Source organism: Xyrauchen texanus, chromosome 30 (genome assembly GCF_025860055.1).
Source record: "Xyrauchen texanus isolate HMW12.3.18 chromosome 30, RBS_HiC_50CHRs, whole genome shotgun sequence".
Classification (NCBI taxonomy): Eukaryota; Metazoa; Chordata; class Actinopteri; order Cypriniformes; family Catostomidae; genus Xyrauchen; species Xyrauchen texanus.
This window is the reverse complement of record NC_068305.1, coordinates 37,075,688-37,099,879: the sequence shown is the minus strand read 5'-3', so window position 1 is coordinate 37,099,879 and position 24,192 is coordinate 37,075,688. Positions and strand designations below refer to the sequence as shown.

At 36.7% G+C, this 24,192-nt stretch overlaps 1 protein-coding gene across 2 annotated transcripts in view; it reads right to left on the bottom strand.

Annotated features, from left to right (window-relative positions):
* The window catches only part of LOC127623775 (runt-related transcription factor 2-like), a 57,913-nt gene extending 39,844 nt beyond the window's left edge, over positions 1-18,069 (bottom strand). For both annotated transcript variants that reach the window (XM_052098282.1, XM_052098283.1), the window contains exon 1: positions 17,401-18,069. In XM_052098282.1, coding sequence (XP_051954242.1) covers positions 17,401-17,458 — 58 coding nt within the window. In that variant the 5' untranslated portion in view covers positions 17,459-18,069. The remainder of the gene's footprint in view (positions 1-17,400) is intronic.
* Positions 18,070-24,192: the final 6,123 nt, after the last annotated feature.

Genomic DNA, 24,192 nt, shown 5'->3' with positions numbered 1-24,192 from the left:
CTGTTTCTCCCAGATGCAATTGAAATTTAATATAAGCACAAATGCAGCAATTGAGTACCTGTATTAGCTGAGCTTCAGATATATGTGCTTCTTATCTGTTTCACTCCATGTTGAAATCAGGAACATGGAAAAACAAAATTCTATGCAGGTATATTTTGCTGAGCTTTAAGGCCACACATAACCATCAAAGCTTAAAACTTTTGTGATGGGGGATGGTGCTTTGCTTCTGTCCAGGATGCATCAGGACAGATTAGCATTTACACCTCAAATACAATGTGGTCACATTATATGCATTCTTGAGTATGTGGTTTTAGTGATCTGATCAAAAAACTTTTTAGACCTTGTTTACACCTGTATTGAGCATTTGACCACTTGTGACCGGACCACCCAAAACGCATCTTAATAACAGTTGTGAAAGAACCGCCATGACCGCAGAAGTTCATCACTTAGACACAATCCCATTGCGGTATGCTCTTTCATCATTTAAAATAATTGTTTAAAAATAAATGAATGCAATACAATAATTTTGTTACAATACAAAAAATTGAGGTTACAGTACAACACTTAATTGAATGGGACTATTTTTGGAGGGTTTAAAGGCAAAAATGTGAGACTTATAATTTTATATTAGCACTTACATTATTTCATCTGTTAAGCCATAAAGTTGTTTAAATTGTAATTTTTATGGTAGTTTTAGGGTTTAAGGGGGTTTAAATCGTGAATTGTCATTGCAACGAAGTTGTATAATTGTTGTACAATTGCTATAACTTTACATAGAAAAGGTTGTTATATGATTACATCACACTAAAATCATGTTAACATGCATATTGTCTAATGGTTATACTTTTGAAACAGTGAGTATTTTAGCATTTATCGATTGATCCCATTCACGCCCATTGTAAATGCCTTGCTGTAACCCAGACTGTGATTATCAATATTATGCCACAAATGCTGTCGATTGAGCTTAATTTATATTGAACCCGGAATATTCATTTAATGCTCATTAACAAGTATACAGTATATATTAATGAAACACCAGCTCACACAAAAAAAAAGTACAAAATGTACAAAACTATATTACAACATATTTTATAAGTGATGTCTCAACAACATTTAAATAGTCACAAAATGTAGGCCATGTCCACACAAATATATTTTCGTTTAAAAACGCAATAATTTTGCTACGTTTCCACCCTCGCATCCACATTAGGATGGCATTTTTAAAATGCTCTCCATTACCGCATACTATACCATAACAGGTAACATAGCAATGGTAAGCTGCTCAAATACTTTCTGTTTGGATCAGTATCCGGCGGTATATTGACCAAACATAAAGCCATACTTATTTTTCACTTAAGAGACTTACATGACAAGAACATCACAAAAAATGCAAAATGTTTTCAATATATTTGACATTTGGTTAATGATGCTAAAGACATCAAAAGGGTTGCACTCTTCAATACATTGCATCCTGAAAAATCAGTACCTATAGAAATTCACTGATTGTTATGTGGGAATTTTAAAGATGTTCAATCGTCAGGAAAAGCTAAAGTGCATATCCGATTGATATGTGCTGTGGGATTGAGCAATTGAGGATTAGTGATTTATTCAAGCAGAGTCGAGAGTCAGAATAATCAAGGGATCAGTCTAAACCAGACTCACACATGCACGTCTGGACAAGGGTCGAGTATCACCTCTTTACAAGGGTGTGCTTATTTTGGACCCGATTAACCTTCAGAATTCCATCTCACACTTTCCCCTTCCGCTGTGGATTGCATGGGTCTACTTCCTCTTTGGAACGGCCTGGCTAGTTGAAAAATATTTATAGTTATTACGCCGTTCTCATGTATCCACAGCCCGTTAGTTCTGTTTTGTGTGCAAGCTAAAACTAATAGCAGATTTATGTGGGGGGATTTCACCTTGTCCCGCAGTAGATTGAGAATGATTTATTGGCTGCATAATGTGAACCACTGATGGATTGAGAAACCAGAGGACAACCCAAACAGGCAGGTATCCAGAAAGTGACTCGTAGGGGAGATATCACCTATCATCTCCCTGATTTACATAGCCCTGGCTTTATATCCTTGTTTGGTCGCAGGATGGCTCATGCATAGTTGTTTAAAGAAGTCTTGATGAAAAGAAAAAGGGAAAGTAGGAATATGACCAGTGTTGGGGAAGCTACTTTGAAACAGCAGTGCTACAACAGGCTACAAGCGACGATAATTCAAAGCAATTAAAGTACAGTAAAGCTACTCTTAAAATGAATGTACAAATAATAAAAACTTTATTAAAGCTATTTAAGGGGGCAATATGTTTTTAAATACATAACTCTCACATGATATAATTTATTTTTGTAATCCAAGCATTAAACATGAACAAATACATTTACTAAACAGGGCCTACAATAAAACTATAATACAGGCTGATTTTTAAAACAGTCAAAGTCAAATACACAGTGAAAAATATCATTGTGTACCTTACTATAAAATGCTACAATGAAGACATACAATGGAACTTTGAAGAATCAGTTAAATGAATCAGTGAATTGTTTTTTAATGAACTGGTTTTGGAAAAATGATTCACTGTTTCATTTAACTCATTCATAATGAATCGATTCATTTGATTCATTATCTGTAATTTCATAACGTCGCTAATTTAGTGACTCACCAACACTGAGATTCGCTCGTTCAATGGAGTTGCTTTCTTTTGAACGTAAACCATAGGAAGGGGTAAAGATATAACCTGGCCATATGTGCACAGCAGTAGATTAAATTAATTATTCCAGCATGTCAAAAGTCTGTGGAAACAGGTGATTTGCTTGGCTACTGGACTGATATTTCTCTTGCATAAAAATAAGGCTGCCATTGTTTGCTCGAAATTGAATCATTCTCATGGGGAGCAGACCTGTCCAGCTCCCTATTCTTTTTTCTAACATTTCAACTAGAGTTGCTCGTTTGCAATGCTTAGGGGAAAATGGTAAAAAGTTTTCAAATAATACGTTTAGATTTCTCAGTCTCCTATTTTCGTGATGGTAACTGGCTGAATCCGATACGTGGAGGGGGTAATTGAGAGAAAATGCTACTGTGAGTGAGTATGGGGTAATAATACTGCCACAATATTCCCTTTCTGAACGGACTCCAGTCTGCAGTGGATAATATCCAAACTTTTTGAACTCTCTCACCCTTTTCCAGTATCCACTTCACTTAAACATGCTAATTATATGATAAGTGGTCCCCAGTAGTTTAACAAAAAGAATATATATTTTGCTATATACACAGTATATACAGTATATCATCATCTTGTGTCTGGTAATCTTTGTCAAAGTGAAAGCTTGTAAATTTTGGCGCAAGAATAAGCGGGAAATGTGTTGTCCATTCAGATGCAATTGATGGACCTTATTCAGAGTAATGTCATATTTAAACTGTGCCTGGAATTGGCAGTTTGGAATAGCTTCAATAGATTTGTACTTTTGTTGTAATTGGTGTGTATCATTCAGCTGACGAGACATTGAAAAAATCTTTCCGAAAAGTAGACAAAACACTCCGGAAAACTTGAGTTATGAAAATTAGTAGTGATATAGGACCTTAGTACAACTTTATTATATGCCACAGAAAAAGTATTTTCCTTAAGGTCTCTTTTGTATTCCAAATTTGTCATCTATCTCTCTTTTGACTGTCACAAAATGATCACACAGGAAGTCGGGATGTTGTTTCCGAGAGTTCCAGTACCCTAGGATCGGCCAGATTCTCCGGACTCACTGACAATTGCCATATCCTATCTGACATTTTTGCTTAGGCTCCAGTTTGTTTACTTTCCACTGTGGCGGGACCAGAAGCGGGTCACGTCAGCAGAGTAGGAGTGCCAGTGAGAGAACTACTGGCATTATCACACACCAGAGACAGCACTATTATCATCACACCAGTGAGGTTTTACAGGACTAGTGACACGTTGAAAGAAAAGAAGTCTGTTAAAACTTGTTTACTCCATGTGGTTATTATTTTATTAAAATGATGACCAACAAAAAAATGTTGACAGAGTATGTCTACTTTCACGAGCCGTCGGATTTTCGCGAGCTTACATAGGAAAACTCTTGAGGGAAAACATAACAAATGTCCCACAGTGCCGCTATGACTTCTGGGACTTTAAATTGGTTCTTGCCCAATATTCACCACCTGATGCATCCTCGATATTCGGCCTCATCAAGAAAACATCCGGATTATTTTAAGCATTCTCTGTACTTGCATTCATGAGTATTGAAATTGAACTTCGGCAGTGGATGATGACGATGAATGAATCCACGAGAATGTAAGAACACATAAGAACGCACATTGAGAAACAGCCCTGGGTTCGGATGCTGCGTTGAAACTGGGAAGTAATCACGTTCGCATAATCAGTGATGAGAGCGATTTGGATGTTGCATTTTTCGATGTAACATAACATTTTTACTCCACTGATGGTTCAGTTTACATTCGGGGTTTTGGTTGAGCAGTACAGTTTATAAAAAATGCATTCATCTTGACTGTATCACAGCCTGTACAGCTGAAAACAACTCTCTTCACAAAAGGCTTTTCTCCACTACGTGGACAATTCACCCAGAAAATGGAACTCACACATGCCCATACGCCCAACAACACTCACCGCTTTGGCCACTGGGGGCAGTGTTTCACATTTCATCAATCACAGACTAAATTCAGTTAAAGAACCAACCTACTGTTTTCGATTCGATTTCACTGTGAGATTAGTCAGAGTAATCCACTCACATTTGGAATGCATTGGAATGTAATAGTGGACTTTTATATTTTCCTGTTGGAGCAAATGGTAAATACAAAATGAATATTAGCTGTGGTCTCCCATGCACTTCTATAGAAGTTTACCCTGTTATGGTTTACCTCGGTTAGTGTTAGTGGGACCTTTCTAGGTTAGTTCCAATAATATCTACAGATTTACTTCATATGACACTTTGCAGATGTAACATTTATTATAAAGTATAATACTCAGATATTATTGAACCCTTTGGAGGTACCACTAAAGTAGGACGGTATACACAACTGGAATGGGGTCCATAAGTTTGAAACGATTAATGACTTTGCAGCACATTTCCTTGCAGCTGTAGTACCTTTGCTTGTAGTCTTTGCATTATGCAAGAGTAGGAGCAATTTTTCTGCAGCAGCTTGTTTGCGCCACATTTGGAAATCCAAATGATATCTAATTTAGGGTGTTTAAGCAAACTCAGAAGAATTGTAGCTCACGAAGGAACATTTGACTGACTTCCCAAATCCCATTGGGAGAATTTATATTATTGTTAATAGCAGCACTTTAGGGGCGATCTGCCTGTGGTTTGCCTGTGACATACCAATGCAATCTAGATATTTTTACAATTGAACAAAATGACTCTGATATTTATCTGCAGAGATCTCAGATGTCTCAAAATCACTGCATTAGATTCCTCATTTTATTTAACCCTTAATCTTGGATGGTTAAACATTTATAAAACTTCTGACCTTTTTGCACAGCCTTACAGTCTAGTACATAGAAATTGTTACCTTTTAAGATGTAATACCCAATCTCCACACATGATATAATTTGATTAATATTTTTTTAATAAAATAAAATATCCTGATAGAGCCACCGTGTCACACTTATTGGTGAAATCAATGTACAAATATCTTACTTGTAGTTGACTCTGCATATTAAGCTAGAATATGAGAAATAATTTTAATATAGAACAAATTATATCAGCTTTAATATCAAAGTAGGATATCAATTATTTTAATGCATTCCAATAGAAATGTAGTGATTGGAAAAAAAATATTTTCTCTTTATTATGCTCATTACGATTATGCAACACATCGAAGTCTTATTAAATCAACCTATTTTGCTTTGCTGATTAAAGGCCCTGGAGGCAGTTTAATTAACACTAATTACACATGTTTTTATGTAGCTAGCCCCAGGGCCAGGGTGTCTGATCTTAATAAAACATAATTTTCACCCGTCAAATAAAAATAAATCATACAATAAAAAGGAATATTCTGGAAACCTTAAATACAGAAGCCTTTTATTAATTTCTCATCAAGGAACAATAAATCAGTGACTGGGATCACAAGTCTGTTCTGATGGGAAAAAAAACCCAATTCTAATTTAAAACAATAAAATGCAACTAATCATATATCTGTGCATAGTTAGGAGGATAGCAACACAAATAACTGTTTTGTTAATGTCAGAGGCTGTCTATCCAATTCAAATCTACAGTATTTTGGGGCAAATTTTAAATTAGCATAATCTATTGAAAATTGTGGGTTTCAAAGCAAAACCAGTTGAGAACCACTGCTATAAATAATGTCTCTCTGTCATAATGCAAAGAGCCTAATTCATTGATTAATAACCAATAGCCATGTATAGACCCAAACCCACAAAGGACAGCACACATGGTCACACGGTATTGGTTTTACGATACCTCTGTAAGGTCAAGATGGGCCGATTTGAAGATAAACAGCGTTAAAATTCTGGCCCCGTCATACTTTGGTTAACCGTACTGTAATTCCGAGGCCTTGAGGAGTGACCTAGCAGTCCTTTGGTTGTTGTTCACCAGAGATATAAATTACCTGTCCCTGAAGTTGAAGGCCAAGGGCAGCACGTAGGCTGAATGTGTATATCAGTGGTAAAGTGTAGGTTGGCAGGAACATGTGGCTAGAGTGTGTTCACATATATGTGGGATTATATGGACTTTCAGAAAGGGCTACTTTGTTTCCACAGAGGATTTACTGGTTGTTTTATTTTCTTTGTATTTATACACTTACATTTATGCATTTAACAGCTGCTTCTATCCAAAGTGACTGACATTTGCAGCAACAACACCAACACTGAAACTGAAACAATGGCTTCAAAGTTGATTGATTATTGATCCAGTGTGGCAGGATGAACAAGAGACAGATACAGCGGGTGTGGTGTCAGGCCTCAGAGAGGCATTTATTGGAAATAATAATCAACATAAAATTTTTGAAATGGGTAATAAAATGTCAATGGAGATAAGTGTCCAAAATATTGGATCTAGCACCCTTGTGGTGAATGGGGCTTTGTGAAGTATAGGTGGTGATTAAAAGTATAAATTCCAGATATAATAGGTGGGATCCGGCAGCCGCGACTCGCTCACCTCCGTGAAATGAGCGGCTCGGCTTCCCGACCCTCCTCCCAGTCTGTTTCTGGACATATGAGGATGGTAATGTGTGCACACTGACAGAAGCCAGCTCCCCAAGGAGAGATGTGCTCTATGTTTCAAAGGCAGCGTTGACTAGGCTACATTCACAGTAGGTGCGCCTCATTATCTGTAGCCTAAACGAGGCTTATTATATTGCACCTCACCTCTCTTCTGCCCACTCCCATTGTGAGCCTGGCTGAAGGATGGCCCTCAGTGGCAGGTCGATGATGACAAAAGGGAGGGGCAGGACGTTCCGCCACACAAGCCAAATTTTGACTGTTTTTTAAGTAGTGATAATTGAAAAATTAGAATTTTGTCTTTTAGAAAAGTTCTCACAGAGAATGCTTTGGGTGTTAGTTAATGTTTTAAAATATACAATTCTGCCTTTCTGGAGTGATCCAAATCAGATATTTATGAGGTCCCTTTAAGGCTTTAGAGGAGTGCAAAACATGTGCGCACACAGAACGGCAGTTAAGGTTTACATGCAACAGAAATCAGGGTAATGTACCCGTGTGGATCAGTTTATTCTTAAGCCGTTTATGGCATTGCACTGCAAAAATTTGTATATTCTTACTGAAATTTAAAGCACTGCCCCCAGTGGCCAAAGCAGTAAATGACGTAGGGCGTATGGGCACGAGTGAGCTCCATTAATTTCCAGGAGAGGTTGCCAAAAGCTAGTTGTGAAGTGAGTTCCTTTCAGCTGTACAGGATGTAATACAGTCAACATGAATGCATATTTTATGGACTCTGCCCCACAACCCAAACCCAAACCTAAACCTAAACCTAACAACTAGTGGAGAAAAAGTGTAATGTTAGAGGGAAAAGTACAACCTCAGATTCATGCTTGTCACTGATTATGCGAACGCAATTACTTCCTGGCTTCCTGCTGACACAATACGCTGCTGGTCGAGCCACGTGAGAATTTGGCTGGTGAGAAATGTCGTATGTCAGTAAGTCGGCATACTGTCGCTGATCCTAGGGTACTGGAACTTTTGGAAACAGCATGCCAACTTCCTGTGTGATCATGTTGATTCCTGTGTTTACATAACCAACATGTTGTCCATTTATTATGCTAAATCTGTGTAAGAACGTTCATGTAAATGAACGTTCACTGATAGTAATTAAATAGTTAGAAGTCAACTGCAGTATCCAACTGTATTAGGCGATGAATCACTATCTATAATTCTATTGGTAGTCACCGCATCACATGCTCATTTGCATAAAGTTGAACTGTGTTCATCTTTGTCGCACCACCAATTGCCTTTCAATTGCCAAATCTCATTGAAAGTTAATGATTTCAAGTTGATTTGACATTGAAAATCGCCATCAGTGTGAATGCACAATTTGAAGATAGCTGCTTATGTAAACAGTATACAGCAGAGTCAATGTGAAAACATTTCACAATATGCTTTCAGATCCCCTGGGAAGTGTCTTGTTAAATCAGTGTTTTGATGTTCTGTTTCACTGCCTAAGAGAACAGACATTCCATTTCCCACATACACATCAAAACAACGTGCAGACATGCACGCCACCAACAAATCAAAGAAAATTGTAATTAAACTCAGGAGGACGTTTATTGCATTTGTTGTAAGTGTAAAACTTGCAACAAACCAAAGTTGAAGCCATTGTCTGAAGTTCAAAAATTTGTTTTTGTAGACTTTATTGGGCTTTCACTTTGTATCTCTTCTGAATGCTTGTTGAGTAAAAGTGAACTGGGAGCTGAAAAGAAGGGCTATGTTCAGAATAACATACTAACATTCTCGAACCACCACAGTATGCACAATTTCTGTATACATCAAATGGATGGCCTACTACATTCATCAAAAATGTACAATATTCAACAGAGCACACTGTGCAGAATATTGTTTCTCACAATGCAATGCACTCAACCTGACCTTGCTTTTCCAGTACGATAAATTAACTGGAAGTAATTATAGCCAAATTCCCAATGCGCTTTTAAGTCCTCGTGGTCACGTAGTGAATCGCCTCAATCCAAGTAGCGGAGGATGAATCCCAGCTGCCTCCGCATCTGAGACCGTCAACCCACACATCTAATCATGTGGCTTGTTGAGGGCGTTGCCGCGGAGATATAGCACGTTGTGACAGGGTGGATGGTGGGGCCGGGTCGTGATTATACACACCCGGTCCCTTATCAGGCTAATTAAGCCTCTGAGAGGGATAAAGACCGATTGCGGACGGTGGTGCGACAAGAGAGAGATCGTTTATTTTTATTGTTTATATCACCAGGCCAGTTCTCACCTCCTCCTTTCCATTGAAGTGCTTTACACACGTGTTGAGACTTCACGCCATCCACCTCTGCATCCAGTCTCAACTCACCACGCACCCCACCAAGAACGAACCACATTATAGAGACCAAGAGGAGGTTACCTGATGTGACTCTACCCTCCAAAGCAACCGGGCCAATTTGGTTGCATAGGAGACCTGGCTGGAGTCACTCAGCATGCCCTTCAAACTGGTTAACTACTTTCCCAAGATTTGTACTTTTTTTTTAAGTAGTTTAAAAATTGTATACTTTTACTTTTACTTGAGTACATTTTAAGTGTTGTAACTGTACTTTTACTGTGCTATTTTCTCGTGAATGTAAAAAACTTAGTTCTTAAGGTATATAAGAGTGGGTCCCAAAATTGTTTTCTGCCTATTCTTTAGATTTTTCTGCATTACTCATGCCAAATTTGTTTTTCAAGAATTTCATCTTTTATTTTATAATTTATTTATTAACTTTTTTGAAGCATTAACAGAAAGTATTAACAGAAAGAAAATACAATTAAAGTTAGAGCTTTCCCCCCCATTATAACCCGTTCCGCCACAATAATTAACCATACATTACATACAAGTTAAGACAACAATAGTAATAATAATTTGAAGGAAAAAAAAAAAAATAAGAAAAAAAAAATAAGAAAAAAAAATTAAGAAAAAATGTAAAAAAAACAAAAAAAAAAAAATAAATAAAAATAAAAAATAAATAAATAAATAAATAAAAGATATATACATAAATAGCCAAAAATAAAATTATTGGTCCGTGGTCCGTACATAGTTATAAAACAAAACCCCAATTGGTCAATTGGTGATCATATTTAACATTGATCAATAAGTGGGAGAGTCTTCATCTTCTCAAAATATGAAATCATGGGTTGCCATGTCTTATAAAAATTCTCAACAGATCCTTTCATTAAATATTTAATTTTCTCTAATTTTAAGTATGATACTAGATCACATAACCACATTGAGTCTTTAGGCGGGTTTGTTGACTTCCACTCCAATAATATTCTCCTTCTCGCTAATAAGGTGGCAAAAGCAATAACATTTTTTACTTTATTTGTCAATGATACTTCATGTTCTGGTACTCCAAAAATAGCAACTTCAACACTTGGTTTTATATCCAAGCTAAAGGCATCATTTAATGTTTTAAATATGAATGTCCAATAGTCACTCAGCTTTTGACAAGCCCAAAACATATGAAAAAAGTCTACCTTGTCACCTTTGCATCGATCACACAAGTCATCAACATTTGGATACATTTTTGAAAGTCTACATTTTGTGTAATAGACACGGTGGAGGACTTTAAGTTGTATAAGGCTGAGGCGTGCACAAGAGGTTGATCCATTTACTCTATTAAGAGCCTCATCCCAAACTTCGTCAGGTATTTCACTTCCTATGTCCTTTACCCACTCACCTCTTATTCTGTCAATTAAAACGTCATTTGAGGACATAACCATCTTATATATTGCTGCAATTTGACCCTTAAGAAAAGTAGAAGACAATAGAATTTTATCCAATAGTGAAGTAGGTGGCAGGTCAGGGAAAGTTGAGCTCTGAGATTGAACAAAATGTCGGACTTGAAAGTAACGAAATAGGTTGGACTGTGACAAATGGAATTTCTCTGAGAGGTCATTGAAACTGGCAAAAGTGTTGTTTATATAAAAATCACTACACCTGGCCAAGCCTATCCTTTGCCATTGTGCATACGTGAGATCTATTTTACCAGCAGGAAACAAATGGTTATTACAGAGAGGGCTTAGCATAGAAAAGTTTCTGAGTTTATGCCTTTGTCTAAACTGTGACCATATTTTAAGCGTAGAGCGTACTACTGGGCTTGAAGAGTATTTAGAGGGAGAGAATGGTAGCTTCATTGTTATTAGAGCAGAAAGCGATGTAGAAATACAAGTATTTGCCTCCGCCTTACACCAATCAACCTCAGGGGAAGTATACCAACAAATAATTTTTTGAAGATTTGCGGCCCAGTAGTAGCCCATAAGATTAGGAAGAGCTAAGCCTCCCTGGGGCCTTTGCCTTTCGAGGAGCTCCTTACGAATTCTAGGGTTCTTTCCCCCCCACAAGAATGATAATATGGGTTTATTTACTGAACGGAAAAAATTTTTTGGGAGAAAAACTGGAAGTGAACGAAATAAGTATAAGAATCTAGGTAAGATATTCATTTTTATACAATTTACTCTGCCTGCTAGAGACAAATGTAATGCATCCCATCTCTGAAGATCAGACTTAATATTACTTATGAGTGGTAAAAAAAAGTTTGCATATAAACCTGAGAAAGTACGAGTAATATGAACTCCCAAATATTTAAAACCAGATTGAGAGATGCGAAATGGGAGGGATGCAGCCTTAATTGGTAAAGCAAGAGGGTTAATAAGGAAACATTCACTTTTTTGGCAGTTTTTCAGGATACAAACTTAACCTTTCTAAAAGAATGTCATCTTTTAATGAGAATTATATATATATATATATATATATATATATATATATATATATATATATATATATATATATATATATATAAACTCCAGTAAAAAATATACATTTATATTTATTATAAAAATTATAAAAAGTAATAAAAAAATTACTTTCGCTTTTAGTAACTGAAAACATATTCACTATAGAATAGGTATATTTACGTTGTTTGTGTGAATTGCATTTTTAATTTATTTTTGAATTACTTAATAGATCTGGAATAAAGAGCATCACGTCATTGACCCTTTTTTGAGTTTTCACTTCCAAGTTTCAATTTGATTTTCATCATCAGTAATTAAATGCAAGTGTGCAATGAAAATTTAAGGCAGCAATTACATTTTTAGTGGGTAGACATTTGTGTGTGTGTCTACTGCACAGTTCTTCAGTAAGTAGTCAGCTAGTATTCCATTCTGAATATTGCTAAGATCGCTACCTCATGTTTTTCCTGCATCCCTAAGGACACTTCATACACAGCTTCATCACAGTGACATCAAAGGCAATTACAGAACACACTGCCAAGGTGTGCACTCCCCCTTGCCTTTGTGTCCTGTGCATATTTCATTTTGGTCTTTGTGAAAGTGGATGTGCGTGTGGGATGCTGTGGGTGTGAACACCTCCCAGAATCTTTTGTGCCCAGTTCAGAGTACAGCGCAGGTGGCATGTCAGTGATTCTAGGGGCTTTTTACAAGAGACAGAGGCCTTTTGTGCGCCGCGTGATTGAGCTATCATATTTAAATGTGTAGGAGGAAAGTGGACCAGGGCGATGAAGACGGGACAAAAGTTTCTTGCTGCCCACCTCAACCGAAGCAGATGGGTGGTGTCTGATTAACAGATATGTCTCTTGTGACATACTACTACAGCAGCTCTGAGCTGCAAGGTGATCCTTTTTTCTTCCTATTCTTGTCTTTGGTCCACTCAGATTACAGCGTTGGGCTTGTATGGGCGTCCGTGGGTAGACCTGCCAACAAACTAATCTTCAGGTGTGCAATTGATCCAGCCCATCCATTTAACACCTTTATCCTCAAGGGGGTTTGTGGGCTGGTAATTGAATCAAATTAGTGGATGGTACTTGTAGTATAGAGATCCAAATTCCATCCTTTTTTGGCCTCTCATTTCCAGGGTTCTGCGCTATAGATTGCGTATATGCTCTGACCATGACAAAAGGGATCAGTTTCACGTTCTTGCGGAGTATGACTAAGTGCATTAATCAAATTGCTTCCTCCTTTTCTCTCTCATTAGTTTCTACCAGCTTCCCTGGCAAGATCAAAGGCTGACTTTAATGTGTTGGACAGTATAGCACATCCCACTTAAAGTGTAGAATAACTTACAGCATGATTTAGCTGTACATTGCAAAATTAACTCATCACTTATTTATCCGGTAGTGAGTTTACTGTTGTGAGACACCATGTTGTGTAATCACGTATAGTCGCCCAAAGTATATGCACTCTTAAAGCAGTTTACAAATGTGTGAATGTCATTGCATTAGATAATAAAAGAGTAAGGCAAGTTAACTATGATAATTGAAACAAAGAATGAAATAAAAAAACATTTTAATACTCACTGAATGAAAATGATTTAAGTTTTTCAAAAATTACGACTGACCCACAGTTGTGGTTTCATTTCCACCACATCAAACAATTTCCCCCAAAAGGATTTTTTATTTTTTTTCCAAAAGTTTGTGTACTTGTTAACCAACTCGACCAATGTGTCAGTGAAGAGCATGTTTGAGATGAAATATGAAACAAGTGATGTTTGAAGAAAGCAAAGAAAAAGGTAAATATCACATGTGAGCATGTTTATTGGGCGCCAAGCTGTAATTTTGCCAAATCATACAAAAAGTTGAAAATATATTATTAATTGTGTGTATTTAGGATACATTAAATGTTAGCTACAAAATTAATTCAAGACAAAGGAGTCGTCCATTTAATTTCAAAAACATAAAAAAAAAATTATTCCATCAGCATTTTCTTTTCATAACATAATTCTAGTAAACACAAAACAGAATTTGAGATGTGCTGGAAATGACACTGTGATGGAATGTTAATGACTAAAGAAAAAACAAACAAACCCATAAATCTCCTGTGATGCTTGTTCATACACTATTGGACATTATTACCAGACACATTTGTGAAAAACATTTTAACAAGACGACTTTCTACAAGTCCAAATTGCTAAAAGTTGAAGAAACTCCCTTGTGCTATACCAACTCTAATTTAAACTTGCATGGAAATAAATTTTCACTTTCAATTATGAGTTGTAATAATATTCTAAATAGATCTGAATAGTTTTTATTTTATGGTTTAGTCATATAAATTATATCTGTTAGTGACAATAATGTGTAGAATTGGGCAAAAGTGATTGAGGGGACCTCATAATCAGTACATCATACGCATAAAAATATCAAATTATTAATGAACAGCCTTTTACAGAATAAGTAATGCACACAAAATCTGAACTCTACATTAATATTAGCAAATGAATAGATCCAAGGACCAATCAATATCTAAAAATTGCCATAGAAATTACACGTTTGCTCGCCAGTTACAATTAAACTGCAGTAAACATGTCTTATTTTCTTTTGGATGGTCCTCCTCTTCACAGTAGCTGCAATTCACAGATTTTCCCCTAGCTTCAATTACCTATTGATGAGAGGGCTTCCCTGCTCTGGCCCTGCTTTGGAAAAACTATGTCTGGTTTGCTTTTAAAATGTGTTTTAGAAATGAAGGCCGGCAGTAGGATCTAAGCAGGCAATGCCTGCAACACAAGCTGGCTTTTGATACTCATCTGATGTTACTCCTCAAATGATCTGGGATTCTTGGAGTCTTCGGAATGCTCATGGACTTTAAGTTCTTAAAGTAACCAAACAATCTTCTTTTCTTTCATCAGGTCTTAGTTTTAGGTTTTTTGCTTTTTCTATCTGTCTCACATTCTCACTAAATGATAATTGCTACCATGGGATAATTGTCAATACTGTAGCTCGGTTTTGATAATGAGCTACAAAACATGCCCTGGAGAAACCTATAGCGAGTCTGTCTTGTGCCACACATGTAGACAATTACTCTACACCCATTTGCCATTAGGCAGAGTTACAGAGAATGTTTTCTACTTAATTAAATCCAAATCTCTCAATAGTGCAGCCTGAATGAAATATAATGTGCCTGTTTGGGTCTGTGTTTTTTGGGTGTTAGGGGTTATCTGAGTTAAGAATTCTCTGTCAAGGCAATCTAATTTTAAATATGTTAGTATTTTTAGAAATAAATGTGCAATAGATCAATTCAAAATTGATCCAAATTCAGCTTTCTGGTCTACAGCACGGTTTGCAGTGCAATCATTTAGGCTCTTTACTGATTAACTCTGAGGTAGAACATCTACATATACAGGACAATTGGTTCCAAAAGATTTTTCTTAGTTTGTTTAATTTGTAATGAAAAAGTTGTAGTATCAGCATAGCAATTTGAGTGAAAACTTGATTTAAAGAGTTCAAATGAATTTCAGAATTTTGCAGTATTCTTTTTGCTTTAATGGCAACGATTGACAATGATTTGACATTTTGAGAAAGTTTCCATTAAGGCATATTCTGTGTCTTAATGGAAGCAAGGAAATCTGACCTTTCTATGCAAAGGAGTTAACATGGTCAATGCCACAAATTAGTTACAACTGATTAATGACTAGTGAATAGTGCAGAATCTGAATAGGTTCTTAGTAAAGTTTCTTTGTTTTTGAAAGAAAAGAAAAAAAGAAATCCGAGATTTTCAATGTGGTCTCAGGCTTTTGGACTCCACTGTGCATGAGCTATAAATCCAGTCCACCAAATGCAAAACTGCTTCTTAATGCAAAAATCAAACATTTGTGCAAAATACTTTGAGCTGCAATGAGCCAAAAAAAATGTGCAAAGAAAATAGGAAATCGAACTAATGATTTCAAAACAACTCAAACGGTATCTCTCAGGTGAGTTTGAACTCTCAGGTGCATGGGCTTTTCACTGTTTAACAGAGGTAGAACATTGGCTCTAAGATTTGCTCCATTCCCTACTCATCCTGGTCTAGAGCAGACAGAGGGTCAGAGGTTAACATGCTAATAGAAGGTGCTGATTGCTGCGAGTGACTCTTTTCATCTGTGCATGCATAGAGCAGAGCACTGCACACGTGCTGCTGAAGGAAAAGGCCTCGCACAGCTGTGTTTGGAAAGAAGACATTCAGACTTGAAAATTGCTTTTCAACATTGCTCTTGGAGGTATCGGCAAAACCCATATATCAGTTGGAATGATTGGGCTCTCTTACTTTCCTTTAGTTTGACATGGGAAAGTCATATTTCTTCATGGACAATATGGATTTGTGCTTGGAGTTTCCTGTTAGGTTTGTTTGAATAATTTTTGTTTTAAAGAATATATATATATATAATTTGCATAATGTTGAGGTTTAAACCCTTAGTTTAAAGACACTTTTCTTTATAATTCTTTACACAATGGGCCGCAGAAGAGCATGGACTTAAGCCACACTTACAATTTATGAATGTCACTGCATTAGATAATAAAATATCAAACCAAGAGGTTTTCATTTGACAGAAATCCAGCCCAAACACAATTTTAAGCAGAACATTCTCCAAAAAAGGAGTTTGTTTGGTTTAAAATTAACAATTGAATAGATAGATATAGTGTTCATAATTGAGATGAAAGTATTGGGACAATTTTTGGTTGTCGAATGAAAGTATGTTTATTGTGATGAACTACACCTGTGGTTTATCTGCTACTGTAGGACACCTGTGAAAAATTGAGGGGAACTGAAAAATCACCTTTACACCATTTGGTTAAATGTCATTACCATAATAGCTAAAAATAAGTTAATAAATATAAATTAATAAATAAATTGGCTCTGAGAAAATCTCTACCAATATTTGTTTGCTGATGCCATTGGAAAAGAAAAAGTAGCTGAAATTTCTTATGGACAAATCCGGACACCTCAGTAGCACTGGAAGTTTCTAAAGTTAAAAATCAAAAAATAAAAATTAAGTGAATGAATATCTAGTACATTTCTCACGTTTTATTGCTCATCTCGTGATTTTAAGGTGAATATCTCTAGTGTGACTTATTTTGAGGATTGCTATACCCCACCAATGGTCTTTCAGCTTGTATACGCCCATTTACTCAACAGTCCATGTCAAATTTTCCTTTATTTGCCTTTATATTGGAGTTCATACCCCTGCCTTCTGATGCACATCCAAAAATGTTTCAGTTATGATGAATATAAAATTACATTGGTTGGAAATCTCTCTCCAGTACCCACGTTTTGCTACAATGCTTTACACCCAGTCAGGCTTTCCAATGGTTGGCCTCCTGGAGAATGTTTGTAAACATCAACACGCGATTGTTGTTTCTCAAAACGCACCTCCTTAACATCTACCACATGGCATGATCCAAAACAAGGTCAATAGGCACTTACCCCAGAAGAAGTTCTGCTGACATGAGGTCACAGAACTGAAGAGGCTGTTAGATGCCATGTTGGTCGCCAGCTTTGGTCACTTGGCATACAAATTTTGCTCCTTAGTGGTTGTCGTTGACCCTTGATGCGTCTTAGGTTATTAGAATGCACGGTGCCAGTGTAAGATGTACAAAAAGGGAAAAAAAAAAACATCCACAAGAATTGTGTTTTGGTATCAACTATGTTCTCGACCACAAGTAATGACCAGTTATGGTGTAGGAAAAAAAATGTCGCCTTTTTGGATAGGATAGAGCCAGGCACGCTGCAGTAGACAGTGCGGTTGAAGTGTACTTACTGGTCGGTGCGGTCCTCAAACCCGATGTTGACCAAGGACAATTAACATTGACGCACTGCCGGCAGCCCATGCAGTAATCCCGAACTGAAGTTCTGCGGTTCTGTGGTTGCTCGGGATGAACGAAGCCTTCACACAAACTCAAAATGGCATAAGAATCTCTTTTTTCCTTCCCTCACAACACTGTCACTGGAGAAGCAGGATCACATGCTTGTGACATCACTAAAGCTGCAAAGTTTTGTGGGCCAACTTGCTTCTGTGGCTTTTCGGCTTCTTTTTCTCCCCCCTTCCTCTGCTGCCTTCCTCTGTTTTCCTTCTTTCTGGAGATGCGTGGTTCACCGGCTCTTCCTGGCAACTCAGGAGAGGCTGTGGGGAGGGAAGGGGTGGATGTGAATCGTGTGATGTTGCTACTCACCCCTCGTGAGTCATAAGGCTTCGGAGGAGGGCGTGAATGCTAAACAGCCTCCGTTTCCCTCAACATATGGATGACAGTGCTCTTCTTTCTTTCCTGCCTCCTTTCTACCTCTCCATCCTTCTGTTTCTCTTTTTCTCACTTTTTCTCTCACCATAAGCTTGCCTGGTGGCATGCCACAGCCTGTCATTGCCGTTATGTCAAAGACTAACCTTGAGGTGATGTGAGGATAGCCGGTTATATTGTGGAGGCGTGCATCTTAAATGTTTAGCCTCAAGGATGGTTACAAGGTGGCTTGTAAGCATTTCCATGACTGATGTCTTATTTCTGTATTAGTATTCCTACACAAAATGCACTGTGGCACAAAAACGTTTTTGGTCACTTTGTTTTTGAGTAAACCGTGCCTTTATTCCTCAGAGACCCAGCATAGTAGAATCTCAACATTTGCTTAAAGTATTTAAATAATATTATTTAAATATTCAATATTTCAATATTCATTAAATATTTGTATATGAAATTACATTTTCATAAGACTTTCATATTAACAGTCTGTCACGATCCCCTGTTGTCTGCCCCGTGTTTCACTTGTCAACTGTCATAAACTACACTTCCCATAATTCCCTGCCCTCATCATTGCCTGTCATTCATTGTTCTCACCTGTGTCCCGTTTGATCATCACTCTCCCTGTGTACTTATGCCCCGTTGATTGTTCAGACCAGGTCGGTCGTTGAATGTAGATGTTTGGATTTGTTTGTTCTTATGTAATGTTACCTTTGCCCTGGATGTTTCTCCAGCCTGTTTACTCTTTGGATGTTTTTCGTGTTTTCATTTTGTTTTCCCATCATGGACGTTTCATTTGTTCCAGACTTGTTTGTCTTTATCATTTTCAATAAAAACCGCATTTAGATCCTCACCCCTTGTCTGCCTTCACCTGCCTTCGTAACACAGTCAGAGCTCGCTAAAGTCAAAAAAGGAAAAAGGACTAATTGCTAACACTTTTGGAGTAAATATTTGACCTGTAAGAGTTTTTTTTTTTTTATCAATTCCCAAAATCGTTAATGATGTTGTGATGCTTACGTTTCTCGACAATATCAACGCTCATGAATTTTAGAAATTTTTTCTAAGCCTAGCAAAATTGCATCGCTGGGCATCAGTGGTCAAACTTTTCCTATATTCACACAATGGAGCCATTTCAGGAAATCATATGGAAAACAATTTCAAAGCCGTTTTCTGCACTGTCCTGTCATTAAAAAAAAAACAACACTTTGTATTAAATATACTACTTTACATAGAGATGGGTATTTTTTGTTATTTTGATTGTACCAGCAAATATATAATCAATATCAACAGACCGTTTATGTTTTAAATAGTCAAATTTCTTGACTGTTTATGAATTTAACTTTACTGCTTGATATAAATAATTTTCTATATGCTTTTTGTGTTGAATTTCTGATTTTCTGTGTTGAATATTCTGATTCTGATTCTGAATTTTCTTGAGAATTCAAAACTTCCACTTACTGGTCATGGAAGTTCAGTGTTCACCAATGCCCAAATTTTGCTGTGTTTTTCCAAATTTTCCAAAGTATGGTTAAAATAGACCTTTGCCACGTGTCCAGGGACAATATCACACTGGCGTACACACTACAAACAAGCAAAATTCCATATTAATCAATTATCAAAGTGATGCGGAAAGGACCTCTTCACTGTAATAGAGAAATATTTCAGTAATTTCAATACTTAACTATGAATCATTATGTGATTATTTGTGATTAAACATTTTAATCGACTAGAAGCACTAGTTATACATATTTCACATTACAAGTTGTTCTATAGTAAAAGTGTTTAGAGGAACAGTGTGAAAAGTATGTGTTTATGAACGTGTGCGCCTCATAGTGTTAAATTCGGCAGGAAAGTGCTGCGGTAAGTACAACGAGGCACATATACATATATATATATATATATACAATATGAACTTTTTTTTTTGTGCAAAAATGTAGGTATTTCTAGAAGGCCATGCTGAAATACTTTTTGGGCCACTGTACTTACAAAAACTCTCTGGTATTTTGTCACAGTATGTGTGAGTGTGGTTGTTTGTATGAGTCGGCCTCTATGTTCTCTAATTGGCTGGAACCATAATGAGCGATTCCTGTAAGAGGCAATATATTATGCTGTACCTGTCAGCCGGGGTGTATGAAGAAATATTGCCTCCCAAACATGTGACAAACTGCAATCATGCATTGTGAATCACTGATTTCACACACGTTGGATGCCGTCTTTTCCTTGGCAGATGCTCTGGGCAGCTTTGTGATTGTGCTTGTAGGTATTTGTTTAAACAGATAAAGTAAGCTGTTGTTACGAATGTATCGGACATTTGGAATGTATGGAATGTGTCGGATATTTTCAAAGAGATATATAGAACAAAGAGATGTTTCATTACGTTGTGGAGTAACTTACTAAAAGTAACAAGATTAAACTATCCAAAATAAAGTAGCTTTTATAGTAACAAGCTATGACTAGCGGTATAGTGTAATAAAACACTAAATTGCTGTTTTTTATGTGCAGTTGTTTTTGCGCAGATAGCTTTATTGTGTAAACTGAGTTAGTCAGATTTTTTTAAAGCGCATTCGTTTTTTTTTGGAACACCAAAAGCGATTCACAGATTTTTTTGAGTCACCAAGGATTTTATGTTTACTTTTTTGTAGTCAATTATCTAGTTATATAACATATTTATATATTTTGTGTTGTTTAAAGGGATAGTTTACATGGAAATTCTCTCATCATTTACTCACCCCCAGGCCATCCAAAGTGTGTATGACTTTCTTTCTTCTGCATAGCACAGATGATTTTTCGAAGAATATTTCAGCTCTGTAGGTCCATACAATGCAAGTGAATGGAGGCCAGGATTTTGAATCTCCAGAAATCGCATAAATTCAGTATAAAAGTAATCCATTCGATTCCAGTGGTTTAATCCATGTCTTCAGAAGCGATATGATAGGTGTGGGTGAGAAACAGATCAATATTTAAGTCCTTTTTTACTATAAATCTTCATTTTCACTTCCACATTCTTCTTCTTTTATGTTTTGGTGATTCACATTCTTCATACATATTTTACTGAGCAGGGAGGAGAATTTAGATTCAGCAAGAAATTGTAGCTTGTGGGCTAACTACTTTTTTTTATTATATAATTTCTTTTAGCTTAAATGCTTTTGTTAATGATTTTTTTAGTTTGGGTCTCATCTCCTAATGTTCATCTACACAAGCTGAGGAACACTTTTAATTTATGGCTTGTTTTTGCCATCTTTGTTAATTATAATGTCAATGACTTTATAAAAAAAGAAAAAAGAAAATCCTGGCATGCCCAAGGGCTCAAAGCTCATTATCAATTCCTGTGTAAATGTTTTCTCTCTATGCTCTCTTCACACCCATATTACTACTGTTACTAATGTTGTTTCTGACCAATTTAAACATTAGCTTCGTATTTCATAACTGAATGCATTCAAATCTTACAGGAAGTATATAATGTATATTCAAAATCAGTATGAGGACTTTCATAAACTCTGTTTTCCTTTGTGACTTTCTCCACTTTTTGAGTCTGCTAAGATATCTTGGTTTCAGTTTTAAAAAGCATGACATTATCACATGCTTAATAGTTTCTGTATATTTTTACAAGTAAAATATAATATTAAATAATTAACAGTAACACTACAGTTTGTTCTATTTTGCACTAAATATTTATTAATTAATACATTTTAGAGTTAATATCTAAAATTTGCAAATGGACACCACATATAATAAAGGACTGATTTGGCTGGCGGAATGTTTTCAAAATGTAAAAAATAAATATGGAAAAACAGAAATCATATATTTGCATGTTCAGGTTTGGCTTGATTTCCTTCCCATTGCAGAACGAAATGAACAGACAGGTATAGTGATTTAGTTCAACATCTGTAAAATGCCAGGCTATTATACACTGAGGCCACCTCTGAATTAACATGCTTTTATAGGAAACAATCACCAATTGCAAGCAATTCCTGTTGGCGGGAGCTGCAAATACAAATATTAAGCATCATTACAGGTGGGGATCTACTATATTAAGATGATTTGAAAGATCTACCATACTTAAAGGGTGTCATTATTTACTCAGGCTCATGTTGTTAAACCTATAAGACTTTCTTTCTTCTAAACATCACAAAAGGAGAGGTTAGGCAGAATGGTAGCCTCAGTCACCATTCACTTTCATTGCATCTTTTCCCCCATACATTCAATTTTCATTTTCTCTTTACTTCTCACTTCTTCCTTCTCATTTTGTGTTCCACAGAATTAAGAAAGTAAATGATGGCAGAACTGAATTAAAATTATTTTAAGAGGAGAGGGACTGATATTTCAAAAAGGATGTTTATATTTGATGTGAATTGTTTGGTGTAGTCCAAAAGGTATCATTTGAATGAAAGTTTTATTTTTGTATTGCCGTCCAATGGTGAGTTTACATCTTCCTGTGACCTAGAGGGCTTTTCTTGTGGTGTTTCTTTGACTGTTTTTGGAGTTACAGCTTGGAAGGAAAAACAAAATCACCCTCAGTGTAGCATGGGGGGTTTGGGTGGGCAGAGGGGAATGTTTAATATCAAATGGCACTCTTACAAGTAAAACATGCATTAAGAGATTAAATTAAATCAAATTTTTTAAAGAAAAAAAAAAACTTCAAGAAATAGGGCAACATTATTTTGCTAAAGAGGATATTTTAGTTTGGTGGCCTAACCACTGCAAACTCAAGCAATTTCTTACTCTCTGCCATTTTAATCAAGAATCACATCCAGTATAAACACGAGTGTACCTACACAGCAGTTCAAAACACCAGAGTCTCTGGGGAGCTGAAGCGATGATTTCCAAGGTTTCCTTCATGAGTCTAAAGGCTTGTTTGAAGGCGTGTGGGGCTACCTTTGTACACGTGTGTGCTCAGCATACAGTTCATCCATCAACATAGCAGAGATTCTTGATATATGAATAATAAGTAAATGTCCACTTGAAACATACAGGCTTTTTCCTCTGAAATCAAATAATGGCAAAAAAAAAAACTCCAAAAGTCCCTTTTACAATGCTTAATGGGTGTTAAGTACAGCATGCAGCCAAAAACCAAAACTCTTTTATTCTGTAATTGTAATGGAAAAAATTAAAAAACAAAACTGTTTATTTGTTAACTTCATCATGTATGGTGAAAAATTACATTTTGTTTAACAAGACATGGCATTTTACAGTACAATATTGTGATTTTTATTTATTTATTAAAAAGTACGGCTTTGATTTGATCAATTTCGTTTTCTACGATTAATCGCAATTAATCGCAATTAATCATGGTACATGGTAAATTACAACAACCATTAAAAATTATAATAATACATATTTACTTTATACTTTGTCTCAAAGAACTTGCAAGAAATTGGTTAGTCAACATTTATTTAAAAAAAATGATGTATGTAAAATTATTATTTATAATTTTTATTATGGCCCTGCGATGGACTGGCGACCTGTCCAGGGTGTCCCCCGCCTTTCGCCCAATGTTAGCTGGGATAGGCTCCAGCCCCCCGCGACCCTGTACGCAGGATAAGCGGTTGACGATGGATGGATGGATGGATAATTTTTATTATTAAAAGTTCAGAACTCCTAGGCCCAAGATTGGCCGTAAACCACCCCTTTCTTTGGCACAATGAAGTAAGGGCTTTGAACCCTTCCCCCATCTTGCCTGGTGGGACAGGCTCTATTGCACCCTTGCAAAGAAGGGCCGGGACCTCCGCACGCAGGGTGGCAGCGTTCTCGCCCTGTACTGAATTAAAGCGGTGCCTGGTGAACTGAATTACATAGCCGATGGACCTGGCCAGCCTCCGCGACGGGTTGGAAAGCGTTAGCCATGCGTCCCAGCCTGGGCAAGGGGCACTAAGGGGATGATCGCCTCTGACATACATGGGGGTGGGGCCTCGCGGCAGGGGGTAGCAGGCAACACTGCGTTGAGGGCAGCTTTCCCACGTTTGAAGAATGAATGAAGCGACCGCAACGT